At 46.0% G+C, this 27,018-nt stretch overlaps 2 protein-coding genes across 3 annotated transcripts in view; both read right to left on the minus strand.

Annotated features, from left to right (window-relative positions):
• The window catches only part of METTL24 (methyltransferase like 24), a 99,868-nt gene extending 85,875 nt beyond the window's left edge, over positions 1 to 13,993 (minus strand). Inside the window, exon 1 of one of the 2 annotated variants that reach the window (XM_038554941.1) lies at positions 13,697 to 13,993. In XM_038554941.1, the coding sequence (XP_038410869.1) occupies positions 13,697 to 13,993 (297 nt within the window). The remainder of the gene's footprint in view (positions 1 to 13,696) is intronic. The other variant, XM_038554942.1, reaches the window with a different exon arrangement.
• A 9,203-nt stretch (positions 13,994 to 23,196) lies between these two features.
• Positions 23,197 to 27,018, minus strand: part of DDO (D-aspartate oxidase) — a 38,596-nt gene continuing 34,774 nt past the window's right edge. The window contains exons 6-7 of the mRNA XM_038555059.1: positions 24,946 to 25,158; positions 23,197 to 23,376 (exon numbers count right to left, since the gene is read on the minus strand). Coding sequence (XP_038410987.1) covers positions 23,197 to 23,376; positions 24,946 to 25,158 — 393 coding nt within the window. The remainder of the gene's footprint in view (positions 23,377 to 24,945; positions 25,159 to 27,018) is intronic.

Raw genomic sequence — 27,018 nt, forward strand, 5'->3', positions numbered from 1 at the left:
GTTGAGACTTGTTTTGCAGCCTAATGTGTGTTCTATTCTGGAGAATGTTCCATGTGCACTTGAAAAGAATGTGTATTCTGCTGTTTTAGGATGGAATGTTCTGAATATATCCCTTAAACCCATCTGGTCCAGTGTGTCATTCAAAGCTAGTTTCTTTGTTGATTTTATGTTTAGATAATCTGTCCATTGATGTAAGAGGGGTGTGAAAGTCCCCTACCGTTATTATATTCCTGTCAATTAGTTCCTTTGCTTTTTATTACCTATTTTATGTATTTGGGTGCTCTCATGTTGGGCACATAAATATTTGCAATTGTTACATCTTCTTGATGGATTATCCTCTTTATTATTACATAGTACCCTTCTTTGTCTCTTTTTACAATCTTGTTTCAAAATCTATTTTGCCCAATATAAGTATTGCTACTTTGGCTTTCTTTTGACACCCATTTGCATGATAAATGTTTCTCTATCCCCTTACTTTCAACCTACAGAAAAATCTCAAATAATCAACTAACCTTACACCTAAAGAAGTTAGAAAAAGAACAAAAAAAAAAAAAAAAAACAAACCTCAAGCAGAATGAAGAAAACAATAAAGATTAGAGCAGAAATAAATGATACAGAATCTAAAGACAAACAAAAACCAGTAAAACAGATCAATAAAACCAGGAGCTGGTTCTTTGAAAAGATCAACGAAATTGAGAAACCCCTAGCCAGACTCACCAAGAAAAAGAGAGGACTCAAATAAATAAAATCACTAATGAAGAAGGAGAAATGGCAACCAGCAGTACAGAAATACAATTATAAGAGAATATTACAAAAAATTATATGCCAACAAATTGGAAAACCTAGAAAAAATAGATAGATTACTAAATACATAGAACCTACCAAAACTGAAGCAGGAATAAATAGAAAAATTTAACAGACCAATAACCAGCAATTAAATTGACTCAGTAATCAAAAACTCTCAACAAACAAAAGTCTAGGACCAGATGGCTTCACAGGCAAATTCTACCAAACATGTCAAGAAGAGTTAACACCTACTCTTTCCGAACAATTCCAAAAAATAGAAAAGGAAGGAAAGTTTCCAAATTCATTCTATGAGGCCAGCATTACTCTGATACCAAAACCAGATAAAGACACCCCCCCACCCAAAAAAAAAAAAGAGAACTACAGGCCAATATCTTGATGAACACACATGCAAAAATCCTCAACAAAATATTAGCAGACTGAATCCAACAATGCATTTTAAAAAATCACTCATCACTATCAAGTGGCATTTATTGCTGGGATGCAAGTGTGGTTCAATGTTTGCAAATCAACCAGTGGGATACATCACATCAATAAGAGAAAGGACAAAAAAAAAAAAACAAATCATTTCTATGGATGCAGAAAAATAGTTTGACAAAGTACAACAACCATTCATGATAAACTCTTAACAGGGTAGCCTGGGTGCCTCAGTGGTTTAGTGCCACCTTCAGCGCAGGGCGTTTTCCTGGAGTCCTGGGATCCAGTCCCACATCGGGCTCCCTACATGAAGCCTGCTTCTCCCTCTGCCTGTGTGTCTGCCTCTCTCCCTGTCTCTCTCATGAATAAATAAAGAAAATCTTTAAAATTAAAAAAAAAAAACAACTCTTAACAAAGTAGGATTACAGAGAACATACCTCAATATAATAAAGGCCTTATATGAAAAATCCACAGCAAATTTCACAATGGGGAAAAACTGAGAGCTTTTCCCCTAAGGTCAGGAACAAGACAAGGATGTCCAACTCTCTCACTTTTATTCAACATAGTACTAGAAGTCCCAGTCACAGCAATCAAACAACAAAAAGAAATAAAAGGCATCCAAATTGGTGAGGAAGAAGTAAAACTTTCACTGTTTGCAGATGACATGATACTATATATAAAAAAATCCAAAGACTCTACCAAAAAACTACTAGAACTGATCAATGAATTCAGTAAAGTCACAGGATACAATGTGCAGAAAGCTGTTGCATTTCTCTACACTAATAATGAAGCAGCAAAAAAAGAAAGAAAGAAAGAAAGAAAGAAAGAAAGAAAGAAAGAAAGAAAGAAAGAAAGAAATTAAGAAAACAATTGCATTTATATTTATACCAAAAATAATAAGATATCTAGGAATAAATTTAACCAAAGATGGGAAAGACCTATACTCTGAAAACTATAAAACACTGATGAGGGCAGCCCTGGTGGCGCAGCGGTTTAGTGCTGCCTGCAGTCCGGTGTGTGATCCAGCCCAGGCTGTGATCCTGGAGACCTGGGATGGAGTCCCATGTCGGGCTCCCTGCATGGAGCCTGCTTCTCCCTCTGCCTGTGTCTCTGCCTCTCTCTCTCTCTCTCTCTCTCTGTGTCTCTCACGAATAAATAAATAAAATCTTAAAAAAAAAAAAAAGAAACACTGATGAAAGAAATTAAAGATGACACAAAGAAATGTTCATGGGTTGGAAGAACAAATATTGTTAAAATGTCTATACTACCCGAAGTAATCTACACAATTTTTTTAAAGATTTTATTTATTTATTCACGAGAGATACAAAGAGAGAGAGAAGCAGAGACACAGGCAGAGGGAGAAGCAGGCTCCATGCAGGGAGCCTGACGTGGGACTCGATCCCGGGACCCCAGGATCATGCTCTGGGCCAAAGGCAGGTGCTAAACCACTGAGCCACCCAGGGATTCCCCCGTAATCTACACATTTAATGTAATCTCTTTTTTTTTTAATTTAATGTAATCTCTAGCAAAATACCAAGAGCATTTCTCATACAACTAGAACAAACAATCCTAAAATTCATATGGAACCACAAAAAATCCCAAATAGCCAAAGCAATCTTGAAAAGAAAAACAAAATTGGAAATATCACAATTCTAGACTTCAAGATATATTACAAAGCTGTAGTAATCAAATGCAGTATGGTACTGGCACACACACACAAATTATATATATATAAAAAACAGAATAGGAAACCCAGAAATAACCCCAAAAGTTTTTGGTCAATTAATCTTTGACAAAGCAGGAAAGATTATGCAATGGGGAAAAGACAATCTCTTCAACAAATGATGTTGGGAAAACTGGACAGCTACATGCAAAAGAATGAAACTGGACCACCTTCTTACACCAACACAAAAATAAATTCAAAATGGATCAAGGGCCTAAATGTGAGACCCAAACCATAAAAAATCCTAGAAGAGACCACAGTCAGCAATTTCTCTGACATTGCCATAGCAACATTTTTCTAGATAGTCTCTAGAGGCAAGAGAAACAAAAGTAAAAGAAATAAACTATTGGGACTACATCAATATAAAAGCTGTATAGCAAAAGAAACAATCAACAAAACAAAAAGACAACCTACTGAATGGGAAAAGATATTTGAAAATGACATATCTAATAAAGGATTAGTATACAAAATATATAAAGAACTGGTATGGGGCACCTGGGTGACTCAGCTGGTTAGACATCTACCTTGGGCTCCAGTCATGGTCTTGGGGTCCTGGGGTGGACCCTCATGTCAGACTCTCTGCTCGGTGGGGAATGTGCTTCTCCCTCTGTCTCTCTGCTCATGCTCTATCTATCTAATGAATAAAATCTTAAAAAAAAAAAAAAAGTACCGATACAATTCAATACCCCAAAACAGATAATCCAATTTAAAAATGGGCAGAAGACATGAACAGACACTTCTTCAAAGAAGACACACACAGATGGCCAACAGACACATGAAAAGATGCTCAACATCACTTATCATCAGGGAAATGCAAACTAAAACCACAATGAGCTATAACCTCACATCCATCAGAATGGCTAAAATCAAAAATACAAGAAATAACAAGCGTTGGTGAGGATGTGGAGAAAAAGGGATTCTCATACAGTGTATGGGTGGGAATGCAAACTGATGCAGCCACTGTGGAAAACAGTATGCAGGTTCCTCAAAAAGTTAAAAATACATGATCTAGGAATCGAACTACTGTATATTTGACCCCAAAATACGAAAATACTAATTCAAAGGCATACATGCACCCCTGTGTGTATTGAGCCAAATTTTACAATGGCCAAATTATGAAGCAGCCCACGTGTCCAGCAGATGACTAGATAAAGAAGATAAGATGTATACACACACACACATACACACACACACACACTAGAATACCACTCAGCCATAAAAAAGAACAAAATCTTGCTATTTGCCACAACACGGAAGAATCAAGAGTATATTACACTAAGTGAAATAAGTCAGTTAGAAAAGGTCAAATACCATATGGTTTCACTCATAGGTGGAATCTAAGAAACAAAAGAAAGGAGCAAAGAAAAAGAAAGCGAGAGACAAACCAAGAAACAGACTCTAAACTATAGAGAACCAACCGAGGATACCAGAGGGGAGGTGGGGGAGAGGGCGGGTGAATGAGTGATGGGGATTAAGGAGTGCACTTATCATGATGAGCACAAGGCGATGTATGGAATTGTTGAATCACTATGTTGTACAACACCTGAAACTAATGCTTAACAATGCTGGAATTAAAACTTGATGAAAATAAAATTAAATTTAAAATTTCAAGAGTAAAAGAAATATTAAATATCCCAATGAATACTAGGCTTTACGGCCCACAGACATACGTGCCTACACCCTTCTGATGCCCAGGGACCTGCTTCCCACAGACTAGGTGTTTTCACCCACATACCCCTGTTTACTCTTCATGACTACCCTGTGGGTTAAGCACCATTCCTTTTTACAGAGGAGAAAACTAAAGTTCAGACCACATATGCCACATCCAGGGAGTAGTGAAGCAGAATTTATTTATTTGTTTATTTTTTTATTTTATTTTATTTTTTTTTAGTGGAGCAGAATTTAAACTTCCAACCTGAAGTATCAAAATATGAGCCCATCTTACAGGTGAGGCTGCATCATAAGAAAGTATTTTTATGACACTTGCGAATCCACGAAAGTAGGTCTCCAAGGAGCTCAGGTGTTACCTTCACCAGCTTCCCCATATTCTCCCCCAAACCTGCAGAACTATGGGGCTTCCCTTCTCTCGTGATCTAGTCACTGTGCTCAATGGGCATTTTGTTAATTAGGATTTTTAAGTGATTTGTGGTGCTCCACTCAAAGTAGATGAAATCTAAACCAGAAACACTTGCTGGCATATTGTGCACAACAGCAAACACTACACAACAGGAGTCTTGCCTCTGACTGGGGGCCAGGTCCTGAACACAAGTCTTTCAACTTGCTCCACCTAAAAGTTAGTGATCTCCATCAAGGTGGACTGAAACACAGAGTTTGAGTCATCTCCCCAGAGGCCCTTCAGCTCATTTAGATGCGTGGCTTTATTTATTCAAAACTTGCTTTTCTTTTCTCCAGAAAAAAAAAGACCTGCAGACCATCCTCCCATCGCTAGGCTGTGCAGGGAATCTAGCATAAACAACGTCAAGGAGAATCATTGTGTTTAACAAACTCCAGGACACGCCGCAGCACTGTTTATAAGCTATAAATCGAGTCTTGTTTTATTTCCCTGTTCTGCTAAATTCAGATGTCTGCTTCATTTTAGATCCAGGCCCCCTGAAAAGAGCTTCCCGTGTTTTATTCAATGCTGTCAAATGTGCATATTCAGCGAGGCGTTCAAAAGAGGGAGCGAGAAACATGACCTAGACGACGCCCGTTTAGACACGGATGACTGAAGGGCTACCCTACTGTGGTCCCCAAAGTGCTGCTCACCCAACATTTCCAGGCCTCTGCCCTCCTGTCCTGGGTATCTGGCCACTGGGCTGTGAGCAGGAGTGCTGGGTGGGGTTTCCAGCCAGGACATTTCCCAATGCCATGCCAGACCCTCCAGAGCACTCGCCCCCCTGCCAAGGTGACAGGCAAGTTCCCAGATGGTGACCGGGTTGCCAGCCTGGGCCCCAGGGAGAGAAGGATGATAGCACCGGGGGTCACCCCAACCCGGCCCACCAGCAATGGCTCTACAGCATGAGTGAGAAACACACATTTGTGAGTGTGAGCCCTGAGATGTGAAGGTTGTTTGTGATCACAGCACAAACCGGCCCCCTCGGGCCCCAACCCCCCAGACCAATGGTGCCATGAAAAAGGGGCTTCCATCTCTCTGATACGTTAACAGATCTGTGCCATCCGGAGCTAAATGCTATTATCTCGTCAGGGAAACGGCCCTCGGCCCATAGTTCACTTGAACCCCAATCATCATGTCCTAAAATCTGAATTAAATAGGCCAGGCAAAATTGAAGAGAGAAATTTACCGTTGTAACCTTCCAAACTGCCAGTTCTAATTTACTGATCTGTCAAGGTTCTTGGTTGTAAACAACAGAAACCACTCTGGCTAGTTAAGGAGGAAAGGAATTGATTGAAGATTTAAGAGCTTACACGGAATCTCAAAGGCAGGAATCCACCCTTCCCGCCAGTGTGGGCCACACCGCCCGTTGCTGGGCACAGACACCATGGCTCATTTCACGGCCCTGGGGAACCGGACGCCTGCCCTAGCGTCTCAGCCACCGTGCCACTCCGTGGTCCGCAGGCCACTTGCTTCCCCAAATCTCTAAGGTGCCAACAAAACTCTCAAGCAGGTATATCATGAAGGCACTCAAGGTGCAAGAAAGAGTGAGGAAATTACTTTTTGGCTTTTTTTCTCAGAAAGGTGGAGAATTCCTCAAACACAGGAGGGGGAATTCAAAGGTCTGGTCAAAAAGAATGATAGATACCCACTACCTCTGGGGTAATGAGTAACAGCAAAAAAAAAAGGTCTCCAATGCTCAGTTCAGCCCATAGTCAAGTCTCCTGAGCCTTTCTGGGTTTTGCAGCTCTTCCTCAGCTCTACCCAAGTACTCTTCTAGTGAATCCCTGTTTTTACCAGTTTCAGAGACTCCTACTACAGAAATAACCACATGTTAACCAATCTCAAGCTAGCCAGTTGCAAACAGGGCTGTCAATATTTAGATGCTCTGAAAAATTTTTCAGATTTTTATTTTTTTGCAAAGTAACTCTGCATTGACAGAAAAATAATCAAACAGAACATAAGAGTCTAACTTTGGTTTGAGAGCCCTAATTGGGATAATGAGCTGCATACTGATTACACTTACTTTCTCTACTAAAAGTTGTCACAAATAACTTATTAAAAGAAAAAAAAGGAAAACATTGCATCTACAAAGATCTTGTGTGCATATACCCAAATGAATTTTTTAAAAATGAGAAATAAGCGGAAGGTACCAACTTATTGCCAAATGCTACATGGAAGTAAGGTCATCATCTACAAGAAGAGATCTAGACAGAGAAGTAGCTAACCAATAAATACACGCAGAAGCACAGATGCTAGGCTTATTAAAAAACAAACAGGGGCACCTGGGTGGCTCAGCGGTTGAGCATCTGCCTTGGGCTCAGGTCATGATCCTGGGATCCTGGGAAGGAACCCTGCAGGGAGCCTGCTTCCCCCTCTGCCTCTGTCTCTGCCTCTCTCTTTCATGAGACATGTTTGTTTAAAAAACAAACAAAACAAAACAAACAAAATCTACGCTCTGTTTCTAGATGCTCAGTTTCAAGATCCCTGAACTGGACTAGTTAAAAAAAATAAAATATGAGAAAAACAAAATCCTAAGGGCAAAGTGTACCATAAATTTACTAAATAGTTAAGGAATGCCAAAGACTTGACTTCTAGGGGTAACTTAGGGAAGGTTTCCTCTAAGAATGGCTTCTGGGGCAGGAAGGGGACTCCTGGGCTCTGTTGATGGCTTGTGGCGAGAGCTGGCTGGTCCAGGAGTGAGTGTCTAAGACATCAGGCTGGAGTGGAGGGAGGCCAGTCTTGTTACACTCTAGGGAGAAGGTCGAGGAGAGCTGGGATTTCCTGAGCAGCCCTGCTCCTTCTCCTCTGCACTTAACTCTTCCTCCAATTCAGTGAGAAGTTCTCAAGTTTTCCCAAAAAATAATTTTATTTATTATTTTTTTTCTTAAGCTAGGTCACAGTCCATTCTTTCTTGTTGACAACCAAAAAGAACATTGTCTTAACTCCCCTACAATCTTCCTCTCCCCATTATCCAACTCCAGCCTTAGGCAACTCATCTTTCTTTACTAGGAATGACTACAAAGACCTCTGGCTTCAGTGTATCTAGTTTTTTGTGTGTGCCATGTGGTCATCGAGCTTAGCAGCATTAACCTCACTTGTCACTTTTTTAGGAAAAACAATTGTTCATTTTGACATCTGGCTGAGGGGTTGCAACTTCAAATGCCTTCAGAGATCAGACAGGTAAAGTAAGTGGAGTGAGCGCTGAGCTGGAGTCCCCTGGACACTACAGGCCCCGTCTAATGACGTTTACGTTCAAATACTTAAAACACTGAATGGTTCAAACAAAATTCTTCATGGGCCAAACTTACCTCCTGAGCCATCCACTAACAACCCAGCTTGCTATTATTTTAAATTACATATAGTAATACGTAGTCCTACATGTGAGCCTCCTACAACTCAATTTTGTTGCAATCATTTGAACAGGATAAAAATGCTTAAGAGACAGCACATTTTCCTACCCTCTCTTAGAAAACTCCACGGGCCATTAAGGGGGACCCATGTGAGGGACGCCCAGGTGACTCAGCGGTTGAGGATCTGTCTTTGGCTCAGGGTGTGATCCTGGGGTCCTGAGATTGAGTCCCACCTCGGGCTCCCCTGGGATCGAGTCCTGCATCAGGGAGCCTGCTTCTCCCTCTGCCTGTGTCTCTGCCTTTCTGTGTCTCTCATGAATAAATAAATAAAATCTTTTAAAAAATAAAGCGAGGGAGGAACCCATGTGAGGTCTGTAGAGAATTCAAGGGCTGCTTCTAAAAGAAGTTTCTCAGTGCTGGGAGACTCCGGCTTCCATGTGTGTCTCATGGTAAATGTGAAGCAGGCTCCTGTCACTTTCTGTGACTCACAGAATAAAGAGCCCAAGTCCTCAGAAGCACGAGGACTCCGAAGGTGTCGTAGCACAGATGGAAAAACTCCAATGCAGACCCACCCTGGACAGGCTCCAGCTTGACTATACCACTGCTTCTCTTCACAGACCAAAAGGGAAACCCAATTCGAGAAAACTGATAGGGTTTTCTGTTCCCTGGAAAATGGACTGGACAAATTGCCCACAAAAACCTAAAATCTCCACTGCCAACTGTTGAAAAACAACAGAGCCTCCATTAGCAGTTCCTTTGCCCACAGATTGCTCTCCGAGGAACTGCGGGGTTTGGAAGGAGCGCAGAGGCCTATTCCCTGTCTAAGGCACATCAAAGTTTTAATCAAAACCTGCTTTTCTTTCTGAAACCAAGCAACTGCTGTTTCACACCCACATACTGCCCGAGCTCATTCAATTACCCTCAACGACTTTGTTTAAAATGAAAATGCTTTGCCTCCTGAGGACAGTGGGAGAGGACTGATGAATGCTGTTCCCTGAAGGACAGAAATGTAGGCGCAGGCAAAAACCTAAGTAGCTGGAAACTACCGCTGGGCCGGATTTTACAAGCCATTCAGACCTACCTGCAAGGATTCTGAAACGAATAAGGACTTTGAAGGCAGTTGGCTGTGTCAAGGGGTACCTACTAGGCATCCTCCTCTTCCCCCTTGATGGAAATCACAGAATTAGAAAACTAAGATGATGAGAAGTGAGAAAGAAAGACCAAATTATTCCATATGGTTTTTCAGATGAGGAAACAGCACTTTTTTTTGCTTTTTTTTTTTTTTTTTTCCTGACACATTATTCCGAAGGATCTGTAACTAGCAAACCCAACCAGCACATCGCCGGGTTCTGTGGCTCTGTGACTCACAAGTCACTTTTCCATCCAACATATTAAATGTCAAGTAAAATACCTCCGATAAGAGAGAAGAAATTTCTTCAGGAAGCTTGGCTCCTGTGTGAGCGTTTCTCCTGTGCAAATGAGCCATAGACTGTGCGGCTGTCTTGCACATGGTTTGCTAACCCGTGAGAGAAACATCTTCCCAAGACTGCATAACGAAGCATGCATCGGGGCACCGGGGTGGCTCAGTTGGTTAAGCGTCAAGACTCTTGATTTTGGCTCAGATCATGATCTCAGGGGCCTGAGATCGAGCCCCACCTTGGGCTCCACACTTAGCAGGGAGTCTGCTTGAGATTCCCTTCCTCCGTCTCTCTCTCTCTGCTCCTCCCCTACTCTAAATAAATAAATAAATAAATACATACATACATACATACATACATACTTTTTAAAAGAAGCATAATTCCTGGGGACCATATCTTGGTCCTCAACAAATGCAACCCTCCCCCCCCCACCCCATCCCCCCCACCCCCCCACCCCCGGCCCCAGCAAAGAACTTCACCCATGTAATCACAGTAAATATCCAAGACAGAAAAACCAGAAAGAAACACGGGCGAGGAAGAAAAAGAATCACAGGGAAATGTTTATGTGTGTGTAGTATGCAGATTTTGAAGGCTCCTGTATATACAAAAATGCACGGGTTCCAGGGTAGTCCTACTCAAAAAAGGCAGTATTTATCCATCATGGATGGCTTGCCACCATTTCACAGTGCTCTAAGGTTACAACCTCTGATGTGAAAGAAGATATAATATTTAAAGCTAGTTCTTGCACAGTTTGGTGAAAGAAAGGGAGGAGGAAAGAGAGAAAGAATTACATGAGGACTACACTTTTTTATAACAGATTATTTTCTTTAAGAGAAGCATAAGCTGTGATTAAAGTGGCAATGTAATTGCTGAATTTTTGTGCCTCTAACACCTGCAAAGGAAGCACGTTGACAAGAAACCCTCGGCAACCCAATTATTTCATGCAGGTTTTCATCCGTTCCCAAAAGCCATCCTCAAAATAGAATGGAACTTCTCCTTCACCAATCTGGTAGGTGCCTTCCACAAAGTAACCGGAAACCGAAATAACATTGTTTACCAATTATTCTCAACAAACAAAATTTAAATAAAATAGGATCCAAGGTTTTTAACACAGCACTTCCAAACTTTAATTATATCAATTATTTAATGGGTGCGTGGAGCTTACATTTCACATCTTGATAGGAGGCTAAAAATGGAACCAGATTTGTCCCCAGGGAGATAAGGGATCTCAAACTGTTCCCAGAAGTGGGAGAACAGATTAGATAACTGGTCTTTTCAGCTTTGAGGAACATTTTAACTCAACTGAAAAAATGGGGAAATGAAACAAATTCAAGATTCCCACTATCTAGGAATGTGAGGAAGTTAGAATGTAATAGCTTGGAAAAAAGTAAATAAATAAACAGATAGCTGGGGAAAAGGAAATCCAGGGACAGTTCTTCCTTAGGAGGCTAAAAAAAAAAATCAATATTTTCAAAACAATAAGCTCAGTTCCTTCTTATACATTTTTTTAATATACATTTTTAACCAAAGACATCTAGAGTCACGCAAAATAGGCTGAAATAGTAAGATAGTTTTTGTTTCGTTTTGTTTTGTTTTTTACCTATCAGTGTCTCGGGAGTAAGCAATTCCTGGGTATTGCCACTCTGGGAAATACAATCCTTTTCTGGGAAATACAACCGTGAGGGCAAACTATCACAACATGTACAAAACAACTCACAAATCAGAATGCACTTCTGTTGTCATTCCCAACTGGGGGAGAGACCAGCCTGGAAGTACAATCATTACGGGAAGGTTTCCAGGTGATGACTCCTGACCTGAACCTTCAAGGACAGAAAGGCCGTGAATCATATGAGAAAGGAGGATGAGGGCCTCCCAAGTGAGGATCAGCATAAGCTCAAGGAACCTATTTCCACAGGTTACAACAAATAACACCTGGGGAATGGCTGAGGCTGAAGACTCAGGTCAGGTTCGTGACCCCTGAAGCTACGATTAGTGAGTGCTTCTAACACACCAGACTCTATCCACATATTTCCTTTTGGTTTTTTCCTCATTTAATTTGAATAAAGCTGAGCCTCAGGGCTCAGACCCAGATGGCTCATTTCTGCTAGCCACCCTCACTCCCTAGTAGATCTACAGTCTCATGGCTCTAGTCCCACTTGTACACTGATGGCTCCCATATCTCTCTTTCTTCAGCCTGGATGTTTCCTCCAGCTCTAGACCCCTATGCCCCATGCCTGTTTGACATTTCCACTTGGAAGTCTAAAGGACATTTCAAACTCAACATGTTTAAAGCCAACTTCCTGATTTCTAGCCATTCCCCTCCAAAACCAAAAGCTGAACAAGGAAAACTTCTCCTCCCTCCCTCATCTTCAAAACAGATCCAGAATCGGACCCCTCCTCATCCCTCCATCTCTACCACCCTCCCCAGCCTGAATCAATACAGCAGACTCCCAAAGGGGATGGATGTAAACTTCCTCCCGAGTGACCCTCTGAGTCTGTGCATTCCAACCCTTTCCATTTGCAGGACAGGCTCCAGTTACAGATACTGTTGTCTGAAGTGGTGACCAAGATTTAAGACTGATTCTTGGACAGGTGACAACAGAAACAACAGAGGCTGAGGGCGGATGTGAGAGGAAAACATCGGGGTGGGGTTGAAGGGACGTCTGAGGACATGGAGAGAAACAAAAGAAATTGCACTTTTAAGAAATAAGTCCTGGGTCAAACGTCCCCTCACAGCCTTTTTTGACTCCTCGGCCAGAGTTCAAGACCTTAATACACACCATTGGTCACATTACTGGAGGCCTAAGCTGAATGCCTCCCTCACCAGACTTTGACCTCCCTTTGTGCCCCCAGCACCTGATACAGCATCTAGGACCTGGGAAGCCCTTGGCAAATGTGTGTTGGAGGCATTACACGGTGCCATGGAAAGTGCGTTAGGAGCATGACGAAGGGAGTGGAAGAGCCACTTACGACTTGGGCGGTGAGGTTTCAGGGACAGAAAAAAAAAAGGGTTTGAGGTTATCTAGGAAGGTAGATAACCCTGGCCTGGGAGCTACAGGGTTATCTACCCTGTAGATGCAGGTGGTATGGTGGTCAGAGGCAAGGGAGGGGGGCACGGAAAGCAGGGGACAAATGGTGGAGTGTGACCCGGAAAAGCAGGTTAGACCGAGAAGCGAAAGAAAGCAGCCGAGGCAAAGGAAGGGTTTTCCATCTCCCCAAAGGCAGGCGGTGAGGGCGACGGACACAAGGGGCTGTGGGTAGGAGGCCCGGGCAGGCTCACCGCGCAGTTCCTCATCTTTTCATCCCCAGTGCCTAGTAGGTCACTGAGCTCCAAAAGGGTAGGGAGGCCAGCGGCTTAGCACCCTGGGGTCAAACTTGAGCCAGTCCCGGGTGCGGAGGTGCGAGCCAGGAAGTTAATGCGGCAGGAAGCGCGGCCTTACCGGGGCCTGGAAGGCAAACCGAGGTTGGCACCTCCGGCCTCGAGCGTCCAGGCCCCTGCAACACGGGCGGTGGCACTGCAGGCGCGGAGGCTGGAGGGGGGCCGCGGGGGGCCGCGGGGGGCCGCGGGGGCCGAGGGCAAGCCACTCAGGGCGCAGGTCCACCAGGGGAAGCGGAGCCTGCAGGCCAACCCCCAACCGCTTTGGGGTCTGCCCGGCTCACACCCTCGCCTCCTAGACTGCAAGCGCCCTGAGGGCAGGGCTGGGTGCTCCGCCCCGGGCGCCGCCAGGCCCAGCAGGTGCGGGAGGCGGCGGCAGGCGCGGCGCCGCGGGCACGGGCGGGGCCCGCGGGGGGTGCGGGGGTCCCTGAAGGCCCCGGGGCGGCCCGCGGGCGTCGCTCCAGGGCCCGAGGTCGCGGCGGCCGCACTGACCTTCCGGCGGGGGCGCCCGCGGGGGGCGCAGCAGCCCGGCTCCGGCGTCCCGCTCCCGCCGGCCTCGGTGGGCGCTCGGCGGCCGCTGCGCACGTAGGTCACCTGCCTCCTGCTGGCGCCGCGGGCCGGGCCGGGCGCGGGCGGCGGGGGCGGCGGCGGGGGCGGCCGGGGAGCGGGCGCCGGGGCGCGGGGGGGCCGCAGCTCCGCGCACAGCCGCAGGCCGAGCAGCAGCGCGGCGCCGAGCACGCACCGCCGCAGGGCCCCGCAGCCCCGCCCGGGCGGCCGCTCCCGCGCCATGGGGCAGGCGGCCCCGCGGGCCCGAGCCGCGCGCCGAGGGAACTGCCCGGCGGCCCCGGCGCGCCCGGACCCGCCTCCCTCCCCGCCGGCCGGGCCGGCCTCGGGGCGTAACCGCTCCCGCCCCGCCGAGCGCCCGGGCCGCGGGAAGGGGCGAGGGGCGAGGGGCGCGGGCGCGGCCGGAACCCGAGCCCTGGGGGCGGGGGCGGGGGGTCGCGGGGGGGGCGGCCTCCGAGCCTGGAGGGGTGGAGAGGCCACTTGCCGAGCCCTTGGGGCGGGGGCGGGGGTCCCCGGGGGGGGGGGGGGCGGCCTCCGAGCCTGGGGGGGGACGAGCTACTTTCCGAGCCCTGGGGGCGGGGATCCCGGGGACGGGGGAGGCCTCAGAGCCTGGGGGGGACGAGCTACTTTCCGAGCCCTGGGGGCGGGGGTCCCGGGGAGGGCGGCCTCAGAGCCTGGGGGGGACGAGCTACTTTCCGAGCCCCTGGGGGGCGAGGGGCCACGGGGGGGGCAGCCTCCGAGCCCTGGGGGGCGGGGGGGTCACGGGGGGGCGGCCTCCGAGCCCGGGGGGTGGAGAGGCTACTTTCCGAGCCCTGGGGGGCGGGGGGTCCCCGGGGAGGCGGGAGGCCTCAGAGCCTGGGGGGGACGAGCTACTTTCCGAGCCCTGGGGGGCGGGGGGTCCCCGGGGAGGCGGGAGGCCTCAGAGCCTGGGGGGGACGAGCTACTTTCCGAGCCCTGGGGGCGGGGGGGGGCGTCCCTGGGGGGGCGGCCTCCGAGCCCGGGGGGTGGACAAGCTACTTTCCGAGCCCTGGGGGCGGGGGTCCCCGGGGGGCGGCCTCCGAGCCTGGGGGGCTGGCGGGGAAAGGCGCATTCCTAACGGGGTGCGGGGGTGACGTCACGCTCTAGCGGTCGCGTGGCCGCAGGTGCGCGGCGGGCTGGGCGCGGGGATGCGCAGGAGAAGACCTCGCGCTCGGGCCCCGCGGTACGGCTTCTGCCCCCCGAGAACGACGGGAGGGGGCGGCCGGAGCAGCGCCCGAATTAAGAGCCATCCCATCTCTGAATCCTGCCCGAAGCCGTCGGGCCTCCCCCCGCGTTATGCAATGTGTGGGGGTGAAGGGGAGGGACCGCCAGCGACGACATCTGACGGCGGGGAGAGAACAGAAGTTACCGGGGCTTGATGTAAATCAGTTTAGCTCCAAACACACCCCTCCCTGCCCTGCTGCCTCGCAGAGATACAAAAGGACGAATTTATCTTTCGGCAAAATGCTCCCCAGCTGGTCTTTCCATCACCACCTTGACCTTAATTAATCAGCCTGAACGCTCACAGCCTGAAGCCCGGCGCTGACTGTTCATTTGCGATTGTTAAGGATCCTTTCCCACAACCCAGAGGAGGTCTGGGCTTAGGGTTTGGGTTGGGTGTGGGTTGGTTTTCTTTAGCTGTGGCCACGTGTTTTTATGCGCTACACTTTGATTTCCTTTACCTCCACGTGAGGCTACCCCCCACTCGCCTGCCCCCTCCCCGGACACCCTGCGGCCTGGACAACTGGAGCCTCCCCCCCACCCCCAATCTCAGGAATCTGCCATCAGGAGCCCTCCTCTCTAAAAATCTAATTTAACTAAGACCCAATCTATTCTTTGTCACTCTACAAAGCACTTGAGCTATTTCTCTGCATCTAACAACCCCATCTAGTCCGTTCCCTGGGCCACATCAGTCCTTAGGCTCCTGATTGTTTCATTATGATGGACTTTGGGGTTGTTTTTTTTTTCTTAGATGCAGCCCTCCGGCTGTCGCAGATCAGCTTTGTTTTAAAGAATCCAAGCAAGTACATTTTCCTGATACAAATTTTTAGGGAAAACCTCGCATCCTGTGACTATTTAAATAACGAATTTGGGTGTCAGACTTGAACTATGTGCTGAATCAGGACTCTGCCTTTCAGAAGCTGTGAGACTTGGGACGCGGTACTTAACCTCTCTCAGCCTCCCTTCTCCCATGTGTAAATAGACCTAGATGTCTGGTAGGGTACAAAGACTGCATAAAATATTAAATGTTCAGTAACCTAAATAATACATGGCTCCCAGAAGGTACTCATTTGATGGTAATTCTTTTCTTTTTTTTCCCATTAAAGAAAACCCTGGATGTTATCATGAAAAATGAAATTGAAGCATTGATTCCAAAGTAGGTAAACATAAGAAGGGATAAGGCGATTTATAAATATCTTATACATTGTCTAGAATTAGAGGAGTATCCAACAGTGGGGGAAAAAAAACCCAACTACTAAGACTCACAAATGTACTCCATTAGGTTGTATAGTGGTGTAAAACTGTTTAAGACACTATGCATATTGTTTTCGATGAACCTGAATCACCAATGTCTGATGTAGACTTTGCTAGAGGTTTTATTTTCTATGCAACCGACGCACAGCCCCTAACTAAAGAAATAATCTTTTGAAGATTATGATATCACTAACTTATGCACTCTGCTCATGGTTGAGTTACTCTCCAGAGGGAAAACATGAGGAGTATCCTATATTATGAAAATGGGGACATTTAATAAAATCTGGACTGGAGGTGGGAGGGGGCACACAGAACAGTGTAGCTCTTGAAGAAAATGGGCAAGATGACCTCATATTTTCCCTTATCTCATTTCTGTGATTCTCTAATAATGTTTCCATTATGAGGGAAAAAACCAGATGAAGTGCAATATTTAAATGCTCTTTTCCCTCATCTTTCCGGACTGTCTCTATGTGTTTATTACTAATAAAAAGGAACTATTTATGTGTACCACAGCATCATTAATTTTCTAGGAAGAAATGTCCCATTTTTAACTTCCACACTTTTCCCTGTGTTGTGGATGATAACCAATAGTGAAATGGGTTTGTTGGTAGGCCGGTGAGGACAATCTGATCACTGATCACTGCCTTAGCTGACAAGAAATCTTTCATTCATGTTGGCTTTTCTCACAGAGTTGAACTTGTCATGTTTTGTTTCTGGATATGTTTCAAAAATGCAGATAATCACTAACCACTGAGTTGTAGGTTGGTTACTTAAATGTGCAGGTCAGCAAATCACAAAAGCAGTTTTCATCAGATCACAAATTATCCTTCTTGAGGTTTCAGCCGCAAAATGAGTAAAAGAGATCATTTTTATTGCTAATCTCGTGGACACCATACATTTAAATTAGCACACATGCTGTAGTGTAGTGGTTCTTGATCAGGGGTAATTTTGCCACCCCGAGGATAGTTGGCAATTTCTGAGACATTTTTGGTTGCTACAATGGGTGAGGATGGAAGGAAGATGCAACTGGCATCTAATGGGGAGAGACCAGGTATGCTGCAAGATAGCCTCGAATACAAAGAATGGTATTCTCCAACAAAGAATTATCCAACCCCAAATGTCAATAGAGCTGAAGTTGAGAAACCTTACTGTAACAACAGATGTTAATATGGCAACTTTTAATTACAGACTGTCCGAAGAGAAAACAGAAGCCAAGAGACGAGGCTCTTCACCTCTCCAAAGTGATTATTTCCCTTTCACTGTGAAGTATCCTGCCCGAATTAAAGTAATCAAATTTAGAAAGGAATAGAACTAGAACATCTGGCATCAGCATCTTTCCCCCACTCCCACCCCATCCATGTAATACACGCTCTTTGAGGAGAATATACACAAAGCAAAAGAAGATGTCAACAATCATTCACGTACCACGATTCAGAGAAAGCTGTCCTGTAAGACTTCTATGTGCATAGTTTACAAAAATGAAAACATATTATACATATTTCTTTATAATCTGCTTTTGTCTGTGATACAAATATTTAGCTATTGAATCATATGATGTCTGGGATTTGATTAGAAACAATCCAGTGGGAGATAACTTGGGGTATAAATGAAGCAGGAAGAACCTTGAGTTTATAATTGTTGTAGCTGGATGCTGGGGTTCACAGATCTCTATAATTGAGCACGTTTGAAATTTTCTGTAGTAAAAATGTCATTAAACAGTAACCTGTTAACCTGTAACACAATTCTTAATGGCCACATGTGTTATGATCTAACCAATCTTCTGCTGTTGAGCAATTAGATCATTTCTGAGTTTTCATTTTGTAAACAATACTGTGATGGACATCTTTTTAGCTAAATCTGATGGATCTGAGATGGACTGAAGGGAAAGAAAGAGGTCATGAATGATTCCAAGGATTTTTCTGAGTACTTGCAAGAACAAGTTTCCATTAATTAAGAAAGAAAAGATTTAAAATTAAGAGTAACTTGGGATGGAAAATCAAGAGTTTGATTTTGACGGTCACATTAAATTTTGGAAGCCTATCAGACATGTAAGTGGAGATGTCGAGTAGGTAGACAGTCCCATTTAAGGACTGGAATTCAGGGGAGGAGTGAGGGCTGGAAATATATATTTTAGATCATGGGCATATTGATGTTGAATAAAGGAGCGAAGAAATATTTGATTTCTCCAGGTCCGTTAATTTACGATAAAAAAGATGAGGAATCAACAAATAGGCACCGAAATAGGTAGAAAGTAAAGGAACAGAATGTGATGTCCCAGAAACCACGTGAAGAAAGTATTTCTAGAAGGAAGACACTGAGAGGTCTAATAAAATGTGAGCTGAAAAACTGCCTGTGAGATTCGGCAACCTGATGCCTTGTTTATTATCATCTTTCCCAACTACAAGGGAAGCTCCATGAGTTCCGGGACTTCGCTTCGGTTATTTCTACAATCCCAGTTCCTAGAACTGTTTTTGAAATATAGTATGCGTTCAATAAATAACTGTTGAAACAAAGAGGGACAAATAAATCAAATCTGTGTGCATTTGTAATTAGTTATAATTCCTAAGAGTAGAATTACTAAGTTCAAGCAAAATTGTAGGTCTTTTGATATGAAGGGCTATTACTAATTTTTCAATCCACCAAAAAAGCCTGAATCAATCCCACTGAAAGTCCATCCACTATTCCCTTGTTGTTATCAGTGGGAAACCTCAAAAAATAGCTTGAGCCAGCCTCTGGCAGACAGATGAACCAAGCAGTCTATTTTTAGTTCCCTCCCACTCTGCTCTCACTGCGCTAGAACCCACATTTGATTCCCCCTCAAGTGCCCATCTCTAGGATTGTGTCCATTCGTTTCATCCTCCCCACCCTAAGGACGTAGCTGAATATTAAGATAGCAGTTCAACATCATGGTAAAGCAAGAGCTCAACCAAGATGAAAGCTTCCAAGACCTAGAAGAGCAAAGCTGTAATAGACTCACAGACACTGGAACTGCTGCTTGGGGCCGGGAGCCCTGCCTAAAATCACATCACTGCTTGGTCCACAACCTAATAAAGCTGGCTCTGAGCTAGCCTTATGGAAAATGCCTGGGGAATGGCCTAATGCCCTGACCTGCCTGGGAGAGAGATCCTGAGCCTATCCTGCTTCCTCTGAATCTCCAAACGCTGTGTCCTCCCATTCCCGGTGTTTAACTTACGCTAGCGCATGTGGACTTGCTTTATCTTTCCTCTTCCTAGGCTGTTTCTCAAACATACAGCGTAGTCTTACCTCTGTATGGCTGCAATGCCCTGCATGGGATGGGCCTCAAGCACATCTCGGGAACTGTTGACAAACAACCGACATCACACCCAACCAGGCTGAAGTCAGACCCAAGATAGCACATTTCTCCCAGCACCTGTTGCTCATCCATCCTACCCCCAAAAAAGAATCATACTCAAACCTGTATTGGATGACTCAAAGGTACTACCTCCAACCTGGTACCTTTTTTACCCGAGGGACTTGGGAAAAAGCAGGGAATGCTTCGTGTAAGCTAGTGGAAAAGAGGAACTAAAACCAAAGATGTGCATATGGGGAGGACAGTACGTGGATGGGGTAGAAATTATGGGGGCTGATGGCTCTTAGGTAAACCCTCAACCCAGACAGGAAGTTCAAAAGAGACACACTCCACACATACACACACAGACTGGATTCTGAAAACACATGTGAGACATCATTAGATAAATTTATTTACAGACGTTAACTCTCACAATGAGCCAGTCCTGGGTTTTATGACAATAAAGCAGCTCAGGTTAAGAATTATCAAAACACGGCCTATTTCATAGGACCACCTATGGAGCATTTCCCCTCCCTCACCCTTGGCTCATCTTCTCATTATGACACATGCCAGAAATAATCTCCCAGCTACAGATCACTTTGAAGTCGGAAACATTCCTGGTTGAGATTTTCCCAAAGTCAAGGGCTTAAAAAAAACCTTTTAAGGTCAGAAAAGATCACCAGGGAACTGACAGGATAAAGTGAAGCCCAGCATGCCCAAAGGCAAAAATCTCCAGGCTCTGTCATTTCAATTTAGCTTGTGAATATATTAAAAATCCCGAGGTCAAAAGCCATTTTACTTTCTCATCACATTACGGCTCTAGCCCCGGAGAAAGCATACAAACTGCATTATTTTCAGATCATGACGCAGGGATTCTCAGACTCAAGAGTGTGTGAGAACCACCTGGGGAGCTGCTTAAATGTAGGTCAGAAGCCCCACCTCCAGAGATTAACAGAGGCGAGCCCCCCCACCCCCAATCTTTATTTTAACGTGTTTCAGGTGGTCCACGGCTAAACTGTTAGCAGTCTTGGCACAGAGGTCCCCCAGCCATGGAAATTGTTGAGGCTCAGGGGTGGGATGTAGGGAGTGCTTGTTTCAAGGTGACCATGTATCTGTGGGTGCAAATATTCCCCCTCAAGCCTCTAAGTACACTTACTAAGAAAGTTTTAAGTTTTAACAAAGGGGCTTCAGAATTCAAAAGTTCAGGAGCCCCAGGGCCAGCTGTTCTCTTCTTCCCATGACTCCTTCCTGCCTGCCTGCCCTCCCGCCCCGGGAGCACTAGCCGGGCTGCAATGCCATTCAGCTCAGGGGACCCCGGAGAGTTAAGGAGACGTGGTCTCGGGAAGGTAGATTAAGGAACAAAGCCAAAAAGTCAGTGAGAAGCAAAAGACCCTAATGTAAGGTAGGCTTCCCTTAAACTACTCACTGGCAGTGTAGCCTTATACCAGTTACCTTACCTTTCCGTGCCTCGGTTTCCCCACCTGTGAATTAGGGATAGGAGTGCCTGGGTGGCTCAGAGGTTGAGTGTCTGCCTTTGGCTCAGGTCATGGTCCCAAGGTCCTGGGATCTTGTCCCGCGTCGGGCTCCCTGCAGGGAGCCTGCTTCTCCATCTGCCTGGGTCTCTGCCTCTCTCTCTCTCTCTCTCTCTCTCTCTCTTTCTGTGTGTGTCTCTCATGAATAAATAAAGTCTTTTTTAAAAAAATGGGGATAATAATAGTAGCTTCCTATGTAATGACTAAATAAGTGGGTCTATGTAAAGAACCGAGACTCCCGTGCCTGCCCCATAGGAAGTGCCACCGTGAGTATGCCAAGTGTCACGACTGCTCACTGGAAGTCAGAAAGGACATGGCTTTTCATCCTGCACTGGGTCATATTCCTCTTGCCTTCGCGTTGACGGGTTTGCTTGGGGCCTGGGCTCACGGCCTGCACTGGCCCGACTAAGAGGGGCAATGAAAACCGCACCTGGGGCCTGTGCTGCCCACCCAGCCCCCTGCCTTTTTCCGTGACGGTCATCCCAGGCCAGGGAGTGTCCTTCTAAGCTTTCCACAATTTCTGGGAAAGCAGCCCGATCCAATGGAACCGAGGGTCTCTTCCTTCCCGCCTTGCCGGGCAGGTCCTAAACGTGCCCTTCCTCCCTTGCCAGACTGATTCCTGCGGCTCTGGGGCCCAGAGAAGCACACGCCGCTCTCCGCTCTCCCCTCGGAGTTCTCCTCCCTCCGCTTTTAGCGGGGCCCCGAGTTCCCTGCCAGGGCCATCGCCGCCCCTAGGACAGCGCGCAGGTCCCACTCACTTGATCTGACCTTGCACCTGACACAAAGGCCATCGCGGAGCACACGTGCCCCCTCCCCTGACACCTCCTAAAGGAATGTTCCCGAGCAGAGGCCCCCTGAGGATCTGCAGGGAGGGAGGAGGCCTGGATCTGTGTCCCTCCTCTGTCCCCCACCCCCACTCCCCCGGTGACTTAGACGGTTGCTCAGGGAGAGGACACAAAGCTGTCTGCGAGAATGCTGCTGTTGCCAGGAGGACAGGAAGCCGGAGAATGAGCTGCCCTCACAAAGGGCGGGCAGGAGAAAGGCGGCTCTAAGCTGGACCACAAAGAAGGGGGGACGGTTTCCACGCCTTGCTAACACTGTGGGTGTGTGGCTCCCATTAGTTGCTTCAACCGCAAAGTATGAGATCACTGGAATAGGTTTTTATTAGCTACGGCTCTTATTTTAACATCTTTGTGGGTTCTTTAATTCAGCCTCTCACGTGGGGTGCGGTGGGGGGAATTGTTATATTAAAAACCAGGAAACAAATTCCAGTTATTGCTCTGACTTTGGCCCCCAGGTATCCCAGCACCTAACTCTCCCGGCAGCAATTGTTCACCAGCCTAAGTCCCACGGCGGATGCGGATGCGGGGATGGGCATGGTGAATTATTTATTTTTGCCTCCCTGCAGTAACCAGTGTCTTGCACAGAGAGGAGCTCAGTGAAATGTGTGCAACCGTAGGTTCGGAGCACCCTGCCATGCTGGATGCGGTGTATATGAACCCAAACATCAGGCACCCCCCGTCCAGCCAGGCACCCCCACTGGCTATACTCCAACCCCCCACTGCCCTTTCCTGCCTCTAGACCTTTGCTTATGCTATTCTTAACTGCCTGAAAGGATCGCCCAGTCCTGGAGATGGGGAGGTCGTGGACAGGTTTGGAAAGGAGCAAGCCGAGCAATTTGGATTTTCTTTAATGAGCAATGGGGAGTTGCTGATGGTTTGTGAGCAGAAGATACTTGGATGGATTCAAGGTAGAACCTGATTAAGACCTTTATAGACCCTAAGAACGCATGCAGATCAGGGCACTCCCAAACCTCCACCTTATAGACCTCAAAATGAAAATAGTACCAAATAGTGAAACACAAAACATCAGATATACTGACAGTGAAAAAACTTGAGTCTACGTCTTCTGAATGTAAAATTCTGAATGCAGAAAGAGGACTCTTCCCCACACCTTTTTCTGCCTTTCCTTTCTACCCAAAACTGCAGTGGTTTCATCCTCTCAGAAGTTGATAGAATTCTATAAGGCTTGAACGCAGAGATCTAACAAAATTCAGTGGCCATTGCCCACCTGTGCATGTTCTTCACACAAAATTAGGTGATGGTGCAGCATAATTGCTTCAAGATAAATCCTCTTGCTTTGGCTGCAGCCTCACAGAAGGCACTGGGAATAGCCTCAGAGCACTGCTGTAGGATAGCCAAGTGTCTAAAGTGTCTTTTCCTTGAAACCCTTAAAAGCCGATGAACTCTCAAGATAATCTTGATTTTGTCCTCCTAAGTTTGGTGGGCAATGATGAAAATAGTTCGCGAACCACAAAATACAATCATATGCCAGCCTTCGATTTCAGAAGGGTGAGATTGCTATTGTAACTGGTGAGCACTGGCACTGCATGTAACCAAATCCTTCATTTTGCCTAATTCTGGTTCAAAAGCAAAAGGGTGCTGATTTCACGAGCGTCCTCCAGCCTTGAGCTGCTTTAACAAATTAAACACGAAAAGGAGATACCGTAAGGTGTCACTGATAAATAAAAATCAAAACTAAATCCACAATCTGTCACCATCAGGTCTCTCTAAAGCAGAGAAACCCTTTTTTACATAAAAGTCTTCATCTTGTCGACCTCCATGCTCTAATGAAATACAACTATTTCTGTGTAGCTTGTTTCAAATCCCATGTTAAACAAAGAGAAGTTCCATTATCTTTCAGGCTTTAACATCCCAGGATAAATTGGCTGTTCGTCTATTATTCACCCACCACTGTTGGAAATTAAGTCTTTGTTACCGACAGGGGTAAATCTGAGCTGGGCAGATCAATAGAATTATTTCTCTCCTCAGACAATAGAAGTTAGGAAGAGAATGATTAGCAATGTCTTCTTTTTTTTCTCTTTTCTTTTTTCTTTTTTTTTTTTTTTAATTCTGCCTTTCATTAGCAGTTCATGCTCCAGAAAAGGCCTTTTGAGTTGCTGAACAAAAGGCGGTTCCTAAGGTTCAACAGCTTCATGTATCAGGGAAATTTTCTGCAACTCTGAAACCTAAGTACCTGGCAAAAAATAAATTAATTAATTTAAAAAAAACACATATTCTGTATGCAGTCTGGTGTCAGAACCGTAGGAAAGCCTTCATAATTAACACTCTTTGAATGTTATAGGTCAATGCTAAGTCCTGCGTTACTACGTGGAAGACCATCAATAGCCATAAGGGCCGAATAAAAAGAAGAAAGCACAGACTAAACAAAATGCTTCGGCAATAAGAATAGCAGCTCTGCTCTCTGCAGACAGACTGCTCTGACTGGCTTCACGCTTTGGCCCCACGTGGTTTCTTTGGAAACTACTTGTCATGAAATTTTATGATCTGTTAAAAAAAAAAAAAAGGAAAAAGTGTAAGAATATATCTTCTTACCTACCTCACAAGGATGTTGGAAAGATTAAAATTAGATAGTTGTGAAAGTGTTTCCAATTCTCCTAGGAAAGATTGCAGAAATGCTTTGTGGATAAGCTTGTTCTTTGGAACTTTAAAATACTCGTAATGATCCCAGCCCACAGCCTTCTCCCATTAAAAGCCCGGGATTCTGCTGACCAAGCAGGCGGCTCCCTTGTCCCTGAATAGCTCTTTACAATCATTCCAACTTGAAGCCCAGAAGTATTTAATACATGAGTGACAAAGAGCAAAGCAGAATGGCACCAGCCCTCCAAAGCCTCCCCGGGTTAGTCAGAAGAGAGATTCCAGCGGCCTTGCGTGGTCTGACAGTGGAGGTAGTCCCGTTACCCTTCTCCCTTCCTATCCCCCTATCCTTTGGGTCCCTCCAAATGAAAGAACTAGCAAATGCCTTGCCCGCTGTTCACATACCTCCTTCGCATCTCTGCATACGAGCATCTCCTCTTCCTTTAGCCCTAACAGGAAAAGGCGCGACCCACCCTCAGCAAAATGTACCTTCGACGTGTCCACGCTCCGCACACCACACCTCTGTCGACAGGCACTTCCAACTCCAGCAGAGCCCCGATACGTGTGGATGTCCCAGACGCTTCCACCTTCTACTCCACAGCGCTTCCCACCCAAATTCTACATTATCAGAACCAACTCTCAACTGGGATCTGCGTAACAGTCACACGAAGTTGTAAGTCCCGGGGATCTGCTTAGGGAGCTACAGCTTCCTAAATATTTTTGCCTCCTTTTCCTCTCCTTTCAGACTCTGACACACCTTCCCTCCCCATCCTGCAGGCAGATTCTCTCCCACAACCTATCATGCCCAGGGAGCCAGACGGAGAGGAAATCCCATCACGTTAAAAATCAGTATGTATTACAAGAGATGGTCCAACGGGGGTGTGAGGCACACAGCAACAGTTTGGAGAGGGGTGTGGAAATGAAATCCTCAGAGTTGCATTTCAAGTGAAATTGGAGGGCCAGAAACTCAGGGGATAGAGGGCATCCCCTGTAGTCACTCAGCTTGGGAGCCACCCATGCGACCTACCCGCTGACCTGATCCTGATTACAGGATCAGGGCATGCTACCAGGCCCTGGTGACTGAGTGGTGCAGAGCACGGTGGTGGCTTCTCAGCACCACCATGGTGGCTGTAGAACATTCAGTTGCAGACAACAGATGCTACCCTTAAGTTCATGAAAGCAGAAAGGTACCTATTTCCAAGTATTATGTGGCTTCCTAAATCATGGGAAAGTAGAGGAGCAGGTGCTGACCCAGCTACCTAGAACAGCTCACAACCGCCTCTGCCATTGTTGGGAAAGTAGCTGCTATTGCTATGGGGTGCAGCCGACTCAGGAAGTAGTTGATGTGGAGCTGTGACGCCTCTGCCACCATCTGCTCCAGCAGGAGTGGATGTTTCTGGCCCTGCCTCTTTCCACATTTTACTCAGTTCCAAATCCAAGTTTCATAGAAATGCACCAGTCCCAAAGAGCCTAAATCACATATGGAACGCCGTTAAGAGAGTCTTGGAAATGTAGTTTTCAGCTTTCAAGTCTCCACAGGACAAAAAGTCACATTATAAAAAGGAAGAAGTGTTGAGCAATTCTACTACATTGTATTCCAAATGAATCAGGAAAACGGAAGACCAGTCTGGAAATATTACATACCTTTATTTAACTACTTTCTGTGAAACATTTTTTCAAGTGCCTTCCACTTTTCCCAGGCTCAGGTAAAGAAAAAAAGGACAAAATTCAATTTTTTTTTCTCAATGCCCCCAAACCAAAACCATAAACATTGATTACTATGCTGCAAATAGATGTATGTACACACACACACACACACACACACACACACGACACACACCTTTACTCATAACAACATAAGGTGGCATACTCCTGACTATTTCAGTCCTCATTTCTATAACTGGTCACAAGGTTGAAGCCAGTATTTATAAAACTACCTTCCTCCAGTATCCATTCCATACTCCCTTTGCCTTCAGCAAGCACCTCAGCTGGTCATGGTCCTTTACCTGGTGGGGTGACCCAAACCTTCATTCCTGAAGGGTCTGGGCCACTAGTCCTGCCAGGACTGGGTTGTTGTACTCCTGACCTTAGTCACAGAGAATGGTAATAGTAAGAGACACTCTAAAGGATCTCCTATATTCCAAACAAACTTTTCCTTCCATCCATGGTGGAGGACTAGTCCAATTCCCACCTCCCCCGCCTTGGTAGCCAGGATCAATCACACAGGCAATACCATAACCCCCTTCTTTGCCTGCCGATTCAGAGGACCCCAAAGTGATGGGGTGGTCATCTTTACTTCCAGTTCAAAAAGATCATTATGTCTACTTCTGGAACTACTGAAACCTCTAGGCAAGCAGAGACTAAGTTATGGGAAGAGGAAGCAAAAATTTTGCTAGTGAGTCACTAACGGTAATAGTAAGCACTGCCATTCCCGTTTCCACCCCTTGATTTCTGGATCTGTGAATCCTGATTATGAGA

This window comes from Canis lupus, chromosome 12, assembly GCF_011100685.1.
Source record: "Canis lupus familiaris isolate Mischka breed German Shepherd chromosome 12, alternate assembly UU_Cfam_GSD_1.0, whole genome shotgun sequence".
Lineage (NCBI taxonomy): Eukaryota > Metazoa > Chordata > Mammalia > Carnivora > Canidae > Canis > Canis lupus.